General features: G+C 46.1%; 1 protein-coding gene across 3 annotated transcripts in view; it reads right to left on the bottom strand.

Moving 5' to 3' along the window:
* Window positions 1-9673: 9673 nt before the first annotated feature.
* CUNH3orf62 (chromosome unknown C3orf62 homolog) overlaps window positions 9674-10757 on the bottom strand; it is a 6187-nt gene continuing 5103 nt past the window's right edge. For 2 of the 3 annotated variants that reach the window (XM_037743655.1, XM_037743684.1), the window contains one exon: window positions 9733-10224. In XM_037743655.1, coding sequence (XP_037599583.1) covers window positions 9959-10224 — 266 coding nt within the window. In that variant the 3' untranslated portion in view covers window positions 9733-9958. Of the gene's footprint in view, window positions 10225-10757 lie in introns of all 3 variants that reach the window. The other variant, XM_017506178.2, reaches the window with a different exon arrangement.

Below are 10757 nucleotides of genomic sequence, written 5' to 3'. Positions count from 1 at the left end.
GGCTGGAGTGCAATGGCGTGACCTTGGCTCACTGCAACTTCAGTCTCCTGGGTTCCAGCAATACTCCTGCCTCAGTCTTCTGAGTAGCTGAGATTATAGGCGCCTGCCACCATACCCGGCTAATTTTTGTATTTTTAGTAGAGACGGGGTTTCATCATGTTGGCCAGGCTGGTCTTGAACTCCTGCCCTCAGGTCATCCACCCACCTTGGCCTCCCAAAGTGCTGGAATTACAGGTGTGAGACACCATGCCCAGCCTATTTAAAAGTTATTTTTTCAATTTTGGTAATGCATGTATTTTTTTGTAATCAGAAATTAAGATAAAACATTTAAAAACATATATATGTATATATGTATGTGTATGTGTGTGTGTGTGTGTGTGTGTGTGTGTGTGTGTGTATATATATATATATATATATATATTTTTTTTTTTCCCCAAGATGCAGTCTTGGTTTGTCACCCAGGCTGGAGTGCAGTGGTGCTATCTCAGCTCACTGCAACGTCTGCCTCCCCAATTCAAGCAATTCTCCTGCCTCAGCCTCCCAAGTAGCTGGGATTACAGGTGCCTGCCAACACACCCAGCTAATTTTTGTTATTTTTAGTAGAGGCAGAGTTTCACCATGTTGGCCAGGCTGGTCTTGAACTCCTGACCTCGTGATCCAGCCGCCTCTGCCTCCCAAAGTGCTGGGATTATAGGCGTGAGCCATTGCTCCAGACTTATTTTTTTCTTTCAAGTTTATCAAACTTATTTCTCAGTTTAATGTTTTAAGTTTACCTAAGAAATCAAATAGAAGCTACGGACAGTGGTTCACACTTGTAACCCCAGCACTTGTGGAGGCTGACTCAGGAGGACTGCTTGAGGCCAGGAGCTCAGACCAAACTCGGCAACATGGTGAGACACCATCTCTACCAAAAAAAAAAAAAAATCAGCTAGACCTGGCAGTGTGTACCTGTGGTCTCAGCTACTTGGGAGGCTGAGATGGGAGGGTCACTTTAGCCCAGGAATTTGAGGTTACAGAGAGCTATGACTGTGCCACTGCACTCCAGCCTGAGTAACAGACCAAGACCCTGTCTCTTAAAAACAAAAATCAGATACATATCATCTTTTTAGTTCCTAAAGCTCTCACAAGATGAGTTTGAATAAACACCACCCATTCAAACTGGTTTTTCCTTTTCCTATATTATATGAAGGTGAAGATCCTCATGGGATGGATAGTTTCCAGAATTTGCCCATTTCCAAGCCAGTACTGTAGCTGACTTTGGGGCCACTGAGTGGACCACTGTAGAAAGCTATGATTCTTGTTTTTTAATTTTTACATTATTTTCAGGGATGTGTGTCCCATCAAAGTCTCATTATGGAGGAGCAGAATTTTCCTGGGACACCTATGGCAGGGCTGCCAGATACCTAAACTACTCTCACTCTCATTTCCAGACCAAGGGCCTCCTGTGGCCTGTAGGGAGCCGTGGGCAAGCACAGCAAACCTCTCTGAGGCCAAGGAAGTTCAGGTATGAGCTGTACACGAGGCTGCCCTGGCCCCTCTTCTCCCTTCGGTCCTCACTGGGTGTCTTCTCACCCTGCCCTCTGCCACCTCCACTGCTTTCCCTGCTGGATTTCATTGCCTGTGCAAGGAAGATATGGAAGGAGTCCAGCCACACAATGGGTTATTTCTAGCCTTTCACAGATTGACTAAATGCCGGAGGGGTCTGTATCTAGAAATCTTTTATTACTCTAAGTCGAACAGTTTAATGATTAGTCATTTGAATTCAGACTTGAGACTCCATTAATATTTATGACTTTGGTCTTCTTATTGAGAACTGTGTCCAACTTTGAAATACCAAAGCAAGACCCTTTGTTCTTTGATCCTGCTGTGAGTTAAATTCTGTATTTCTTCAGAAGTATTTAATTTTGTGTATTGAAGTCAAGGCTCAGAGTGACTCAGTGTTCCATGAGTTAAGTATCTTTGTAGAATGAACAGTAAACTTATCTCCTAATAAGACTGGGTTAATTAAAATTACACTGCCTGTCTCTGATAATCATCAGAAAAGGATGTTGTTTCTTAATTTATTCTTAAGGCTTAAAAAAAAAAATTAACTACTGTGTTCCTGCCAGATTTGGTGAGGGTGACACAGCCCAAGCATGTCCCTGGGGCAATCAACGTTTTTGGCTCTTGAGATGCTCCTGGAGCTGTATGTGGCTACCCAGAGGCAGATGTGGTGGGATGTCTATGGACCTGGGGCCCAAAAAGCTACCCAGGGCGTTCTCCCTCTGATACAACTTCAGCTACAGCCCAAGGATGGAAATTAAGCTGACTACAGTACCAAATTGTCTCCACATTCACATGTATCAATGTATTTATTATTATTATTTTTTGAGATGGTGTTTCACTCTTGTGGCCCAGGCTGGAGTGCGATGGTGCAATCTCAGCTCACTGCAACCTCCACCTCCTGGGTTCAAGTGATTCTCCTGCTGCAGTCTCTGAGTAGCTGGAATTACAGGCACCCACCACCACATTGGTTAATTTTTGTATTTTTAGTAGAGATAGGGTTTCACCATGTTGGCCAGGATGGTCTCAATCTCTTGACCTTGTGATCCACCCACCTCGGCCTCCCAAAGTGCTGGGATTACAGGCATGAGCCACTGTGCCTGGCCATTTTTTTTCTTTGACACAGAGTCTGACTGTCGCCCAGGCTAGGGTGCAATGGCATGATCTCAGCTCACTGCAACAACCTCTGCCTCCTGGGTTCAAGTGATTCTCCTGCTTCAGCCTCCTAAGTAGCTGGAATTACAGGTGGGCACCACCATGCCTAGCTAATTTTTGTATTTTTAGTAGAGATGGGGTTTCACCATGTTGACCAGGCTGGTGTCGAATTCCTGACTTCAGGTGATCTGCCCACCTCGGCCTCCCAAAGTGCTGGGATTACAGGTATAAGCCATTGTGCCTGGCCACACCCAGCTAATTTTTATATTTTTTGTAGGGATGGGATTTCACCATGTTGCCCAGGCTGGTCTTCAACCCCTGGGCTCAAGCCATCCGCCCACCTCAGCCTCTCAAAATGCTGGGATTACAGGAATGAGCGAGTTTATGCTAGGCCTGAGGCCAAAACTCTTCATCAAATCAGGCAATTTCCGGACAGCCTAGAACACAGAGTCCTTCCCCACTACTGCTGGGATCCATTTTCAAATAGATTTCCTAAGTAAACCTTTGTTCACTCTAAATATTTAGTTGGAACCTAAAATATTAATGTTCTCCCACAATTTCCCAGGAGAATGCAAATAGCTTTAGCCACAGTTTGTCTCAAGATGACAGAGCCTTTTCTTTTTTTAAAGTTTTTTATTTAAAAAAATTAAATATAGGCTAAGCATAGTGGCTCACGCCTATAATCCCAACACTTTGGGAGGCTGAGGCAGATACGGTTGTTTAAGTTCAGGAGTTCCAGACCTCATCTTTACAAAATACAGAAATTAGCCAGGTGTGGTGGCAGATGCCTATAGTCCCAGCTACCTGGGAGGCTGAGGCAGAAAAACCATTTCAACCCGGGAGGCGGAGATTGCAGTGAGGTGACATCATGCCACTGCACGCACTTCAGCCTGGGCAACAGAGTAAGACCATGACACACACAGACAATTTAAAAATAGAGATGGTGTCTCCCTGTTTCCCAGACTGATCTCAAACTGCTGCACTCAAGCAGCCTCCCAAAGTGCAGGGATCACAGGTTTGAGCCACTGCGCCTGGCCCAAAGCCTTTTCAATAATCATCTATAATCAGATGTATTGGCTTCCCAAGGCCTCCCATGGTTTGCATGACTCATTGGTCTTTGCTACAACATTAAAACATCTTGTGGCTCAATCAGAAGTACCACTCTACGGCTGGGTGCAGTCGCTCATGCCGTAATACCAGCACTTTGGGAGGCTGAGCGAGGCTCCTTCTCAAAAAAAAAAAAGTACTACTCTGGGCCAGGCACAGTGGCTCATGTCTGTAATCCCAGCACTTTGTGAGGCCAAGGTGGGCAGATCACTTGAGGTCAGGAGTTCGAAACCAGCCTGGCCAACATGGTGAAACCCCATCTCTACTAAAAATACAAAAATTAGCTGGATATTGTAGTGGGCACCTGTAATCCCAGCTACTTGGGAGGCTGAGGCAGAAGAATCACTTAACCCAGGAGACAGCAGTTACAGTGAGCCGAGATCTCACCACTGCACCTCAGCCTGGGCGAGAGAGACTCCGTCTCAAAAAAAAAAGGAAAAAGTAGCACTCTGAAACCAGGTGAGCCCCTGGTCTAGCCATTTCAGGAGAGAGATTGGCCTGAGCTAGGTCTCTTTTACAAATCTTCTTCATCCACTTTTGAACATTGACAACTCACAATTTCACCAGGTGGCAGAATGGTGTTACTCTATCACCACATTCCTGAGTGAAAATGTGAGGGACACAGGACCCCAGGTTGTCTGTCTCCTTCCTCCTGGTCTCCTGATGCTGTTGGAATCATCCCTGGGATTGAAAGTTGGTGGTGGGGTGGGCCCAGGAGAATGCCAAGGAATCAGGGCAGGTGTGCCAGGAGTTGGCTCCCCTATCCTAAGAGGGAGGGAGTAGCAGAGGGATGGGTAAAGGGAACCCTGAGCCCTGGAAATGAGAAGGTAGGTTCCCATGCCCAATTGTGGTGACTTGAGCCTTAGAGACAGAGGTGTGCTAATGTAAGTGCTCCCAGAGCTCAAGTGGCAAGAGTTCAGAATCTAGAAACAGATCCATGTAGCTACACAGGCAGTGATGCCTGTGAGTGTGGGGAACACAGGAATCCGAATGAACTGAGGGCAGGGTCATTATTTCCAGCCTGCAGCCAGACGTCTTGAACTGCCCCTTTGGAAGAATTGCTGCTTTTCTCCCGGGCCTCAGCTGTGACTCTGTGCTCCCTGCTGGAACTTCACTCCATCATTCACTTATCTCTCTCCTTGTTCCTGCCATTTCTTCTCAGCCTTCCCCTCCAGCTCGAAAATCTCTCCTTCTAGAAGCATCTAAAGACCAGCTCCTCCCTTCAGTATTGTTACAAAGTTTCTCATCGGTTGGCTTACAACCCTGGTTTCAAGTGGCTTTGGCATGAACACTGGTGGGATGCAGCCATGGATCCTGGAAACCTCTTGTCATAGGGTTGGATGAGTCCAGCTTCTCATATGCCTTGTGCTATGGCTTGAGTTTGCAGTTTGTGACTAGCAAGTTCCAATGCTATTTATTTTTGAAGCTGTCTTGTTTCTATTTTGATTCTGGTAATCCAAATTGCGGTTTGGTGTTTCCACGGAAACAATTCAGTGATTGTTTGGCTTGCCAAGATGAACTGTCGGAAGAGAACTGAATGATGTAAAACATTTTAAGTTTCTGAGTCATGACCAAGGTCAACTATCGAGTCTCCCTGAGAAGGCTTTGGTCCTAACTCCTTGCAAACCTAAGGAAGTTTTATTAAAATTCTGGGCTTCTGTTCCCCCTTCAACTAAATCCCTGGAGAAGAGCTCCCTAAACCCTGTTATGAGCAAATAAGCATGCATCTGCTCACTGCCTAGACACAGATGATGAAGGTGGGAAGTTCTTGGGCACCTCAGAGAGCCTGAGATGCAGAGACAGGAGTAGTCTATGTCACAGGGAAATAAGGAGGCCTATATGCCCACTCCCTACTAATCTGGCATTGGCATGGGGAGGCTCAGGGCTCACCTGCTTGACTGTACAGCTACATTTCTATAGTGAGGAAAAGTTCCACATTCAAGGATTCCAGGGTGAATTGCCTGTTTGGCAAATCTGAATTTTTACATAAAGGCTTTGCTTAAGCAAAGGCATACCTGTCTCTCAGGCCAGGGAGAGCCTGTACTCTCCCTTCTTCTCCACCCCCACCCTGTGCTGGGCCCTTATTCCCAAGTCTTTACTCCAGGTAGGAAAAAAATAAATCCATTTCAAAGTCTTCTAGAGTTAGGGATAGATCCCCATTTATTTACTTATTTTTTTGAGACAGAGTCTTGCTCTGTCGCCCAGGCTGGAGTGCAGCGGCACAATCTCAGCTCACTGCAACCTCTGCCTCCTGGGTTCAAGCGATTCTCCTGCCTCAGCCTTCCGAGTAGCTAGGACTATAGGCATGCACCACGATGCTGGCTAATGTTTGTAATTTTAGTAGAGATGGGGTTTCACCATGTTGGCCAGGCTGGTCTCAAACTTGTGACCTCAAGTGATCCACCCACCTTGGCTTCCCAAAGTGCTGGGATTATATATGTGAGCCACCAAGCCTGGCTAGAACCCCATTTAATACAGGCACTTCTGCAAAGCCCCACCTGGTAGGGGCCAGGCCCTGACCAGTAAACCAGTGAACTAACTGAGCTCCTAAGAAACAGCTCTTTCAGACCTAGAGAATCCAGCTCCTGCAGATCCAGCTCCCCCAAAAAATGACGGCCCCCGAGTCACGGTCCTGCCAAGCCCTCCTGTTGTGGCACTAGGCTCCACTCCAGAAACTGAAGGTCGAGTCTGGACAGGTACCTGGTGAAGGATGTCTGTGGCTAGTTGACTGGAGATGGGTGTTTTTAAACTGCTTTTGTTAGCCAGGCGTGGTGGCGCATGCCTGTAATCCCAGCTACTTGGGAGGCTGAGGCAGGAGAATGGCTTGAACCCAGAAGGTGCAGGTTGTGATGAGCTGAGATCACGCCATTACACTCCATCCTGGGCAACAAGAGCAAAACTCCATCTCAAAAAAAAAAAAGGGGGTGCCATCCACAGCTCTATGAATAAGTAACTAATTAAAATGCTATTTCTGAAATGTAAAATAAAGGACAAAATAGTAAAAAAAAAAAAAAAATATGAATAAGTAACTAATTAAAATGCTATTTCTGAAATGTAAAAAAAAGGACAAAATAGTAAAAAAAAAAAAAAACAAAAAAAAAACCCAGCTTTTGTCTTTACAGAAGCGACACGTTCATTACAGATAAATTAGAAAATACATTTGACAGAAAGACTACCCTCTTATCCACTACTCCCAACAGTTTTTTTGCACATGTGAGCTCATACACATTATCACAAACTTGGGATCAATTCCACTTGATCCAAAGTGCAATTACGTGCATTTTTAGTTTGGGGATAACTTTAGATTTACAGAAAAGATACCTCATATATACCCTTCACTCAGGCTCTCCAATGTTAACATCTTACAGAACTCTGACACATTTATCAAAACTAAGAAACATCAACTCGTTAAACACTAGACTTTATTCAAATTTTATCAGTTTTTCCAATAATGTTCTCTTTCTGTTCCAGGATGCACTCCAGGATTCTGTGTTGCATTTAGCCATTGTGTCTCCTTAGTCTTTAGTGGCCTGTTGATAATTTTTGGAGTCTTTCCTTAATTAATTAATTATTTATTTTTGAGATGGAGTCTCGCTCTGTCGCCAAGGCTGGAGGGCAGTGGCACGATCCTGGCTCACTGCAACCTCCGCCTCCTGGGCTCAAGTGATTCTCCTGCCTCAGCCTCCTAAGTAGCTGGGACTACAGGCTTGTGCCACCACACCTGGCTAATTTTTGTATTTTTAGTAGAGACAGGGTTTCACCATATTGGTCAGGCTGGTCCTGAACTCCTGACATCATGATCCACCTGCCTTGACCTCCCAAAGTGCTGGGATCACAGGTGTGAGCCACCATGCTCAGCCCGAGCCTTTCCTTATTTTTTATAACTTCAAGTCTTTTTTTTTCCTTTTTTCTTTTCTTTTTTCTTTTTTTGAGGCGGAGTCTTGCTTGTTGCCCAGGCTGGAGTGCAGTGGTGGGATGCTGGCTCACCGCAACCTCCATCTCCTGGGTTCAAGCAATTCTTCTGCCTTAGCCTCCTGCGTAGCTGTGACTACAGGTACATGCCATGACACCTGGCTAATTTTTGTATTTTTAGTAGAGATGGGGTTTTGCCATGTTGGCCAGGCTGGTCTCAAACTCCTGACCTCAAGTGATCCACCTGCCTTGACCTCCCGAAGTGTTGGGATTACAGGCATGAGCCACTGCACCCGGCCACCTTGACAGTCTTGAGTTCTGGCAGGTATCCTGTAGAATATCCCTCAGGTCTGGATTTGTCTGACATTTGTCTCACGATCATATACTGGGAATTTGGGTTTTTGGTAGGAATACCAGAAGTAATGCACCCCTCTCATGACATCACTTGGTTAGGTATTTGCCAGGCTTCCCCACTATAAGTTTGTGACTTTTCCTACTTTAGTCGTGGGAAGAATCACTAAGTCTAGTTCATCTTCAAAGGGTGGTAATGAGGTGGGAAATATGAGAGGAAGGACAGGAATTAAGCTCCACTTCATCTATAGGAGAGTATGCATCCACATCCATATGTATTCTTTGGAAGGCATTGTTTTGAGATCTGTTTTTCTGAATATCAAGTTAGCCTGACATTTCTCCATCCAGAGAGCCTATTCTTCACCTGAGCAGGGGCAGTGAAGCATGCTGTGAGCACTTCTCATTTGCTTCCATTCTTCTTGCTCAGGGAGAAGAAATTGGCCTCTGACTCCAAAGGCTGTGAATGCTTATTGAGCGTGCTACCTCCTGCAGGGACTGAGTGGTAGGTGGCCTGGAAGGAGCCTTTAGTTAGCCTTGAACTCGACTACTGTCCCAGACAGAGCAGTGGCAGTGGCCATAACTGGTTGGGAACCAGGCCATGCCCACTGGGGAGTCACATCCAGTCAAGTGGCCAGGGTCTAACCATGCCATAGTTCTTGAGGCACCAGCAGTGCTAGGCCAAGCTCTGCTAAGGAGTGGGTGTGTAGCCTCCACCTGCGAGCCCAAAGAAATCACTAGACCTGTGGTAAGGGGTGTTGCTGGCTGGGAAGCCTTCCCTGTGCCAGAGTCACTGGCCTAAAAGATAACCTGTCAGGCAGTCACTCAGCTGTTAGCCCTTTCTCCCCAACTTTTGGTTTGTTCAGATATTAGCACTTATAAACAGCCCTGGCTACTCCAAAGGTAGTGAGTTATCTCAATTGACTATTCACACTTATGGATCTAACTCCTTATTCTACTCTTTCCCCAGTTCTTATACTAACTTCACTAGTCTTTAAAACCTAAACAAAAAAACAACCTTTTGCCAGCTCTCCCTCACCCCTATATTCCTTCCTCTCTTACTAGCTCAGGAGGTGGGCACTTCCCTGAGATTCGGTTTCCTTTTTTTTTTTTGAGATGGGGTCTCACTCTGTCACCCATGCTGAAGTACAGTGGTACGATCTCAGCTCACTGCAACCTGGCCTCAAGTGATCCCCCCAGCCTCAGCCCCGCAAGTAGCTGGGACTACAGGCATGAACCACCATGCCCAGTTAAATTATTATTATTTTGGAGACGGAGTCTTGCTCTGTCACCCAGGCTGGAGTGCAGTGGTGCAATCTTGGCTCACTGCAACCTCCGCCTCCTGGGTTCAAGCAATTCTCCTGCCTCAGCCTCCTGAGTAGCTGGGACTATAGGTGCAAGCCACCACTCCTGGCTAATTTTTGTATTTTTAGTGGAGATGGGTTTTCGCCATGTTGGCCAGGCTGGTCTGGAACTCCTGACCTCAAGTGATCCACCTCCTGCCTTGGCCTCCCAAAGTGCTGGGATTATAGGTGTGAGCCACTGTACCTGGCCACTCCTGTATTTTTTAGGGGCCCATGGAAAAGAACACCAAGAGACACAGCAGAGGCCCACAACCCACACCTACCTTGGATACTGGGTATACTGAACATCAATCAAAAAAACACATTCAAGATGTCAAGTAAAAAAATAATAACAATAGGAAACACTTCAAAGAAATAGCATTCAAAAACTGGTCTCACAGCTTAAAAAGGGACACAACTGGGAGTTAAAAACAGTCTGGTAATTCAGGTTCTGCCAACTTTTTGAGAAATGTGGCCCTTGATGGCCATTGTGGCTGCCTCTGCTCAGGCTCAAGAGCTGCCTCCTGCTGTAAGGCTTAGATCAACTGTCCTTACTCAATTTGATATTTAAAAGAGGTCATCACATTGTAGTCCTCTTCCAAGTCCAGAACAGTCTCAATGATATTATGATCATCAAAAGCCTGTTTGAGGCTGCCAGGGTCAGTATCTGAGGCCTTCTGAGGACTCTTGTCCACAAGCAGGGCCCAGGCTTCCTCCTTGAAGGATGAATCTTGACAATGAGCACACACGTGGTTCAATTCGTTTTCAAATTCTATCTTTCCAGCCAATTCTTCAATAGTTCGGATGCTTGTATGGTCTTAAAAATAAGAACATTCAGCTTTACAATTCCAGTGGAAGGTTTCTGAAGACATTTTAGGCACAAGTTAAACCAGTAATGGGTTGTCATTCTTCAGGGATTGTGGAAAAGCAGACATTTCTGCCCCAGGGCAGGTAAGCAGCTGGACTGCCAAATTAAGGTAGGTTTGGTATCCTCCTTTCAGGTCCAAGCATTTATTGAGTTCCAACTATATGCCAGTCCCCAAGAAAGGTATAAGTGGGAGGATACCGAAATGTACCTGGTTGGCCACGCGCGGTGGCTCACGCCTATAATCCTAGCACTTTGGGAGGCAGGCGGATCACGAGGTCGGGAGATCGAGACCATCCTGGCGAACATGGTGAAACCCTGTCTCTACTAATGCAAAAAACTAGCCGGGCATGGTGGTGTGGGCCTGTAGTCCCAGCTACTCAGGAGGCGGAAGCAGGGTAATCACTTGAACCTTGGAGGCTGAGGTTGCAGTGAGCTGAGATCACACCACTGTACTCCAGCCTGGAGACAGAGAGAGATTCCAT

The sequence above is a fragment of the Cebus imitator genome, unplaced genomic scaffold, assembly GCF_001604975.1.
Source record: "Cebus imitator isolate Cc_AM_T3 unplaced genomic scaffold, Cebus_imitator-1.0 Scaffold0, whole genome shotgun sequence".
In the NCBI taxonomy this organism is placed as follows: domain Eukaryota; kingdom Metazoa; phylum Chordata; class Mammalia; order Primates; family Cebidae; genus Cebus; species Cebus imitator.
This window is presented reverse-complemented; position numbering and strand designations above follow the sequence as displayed.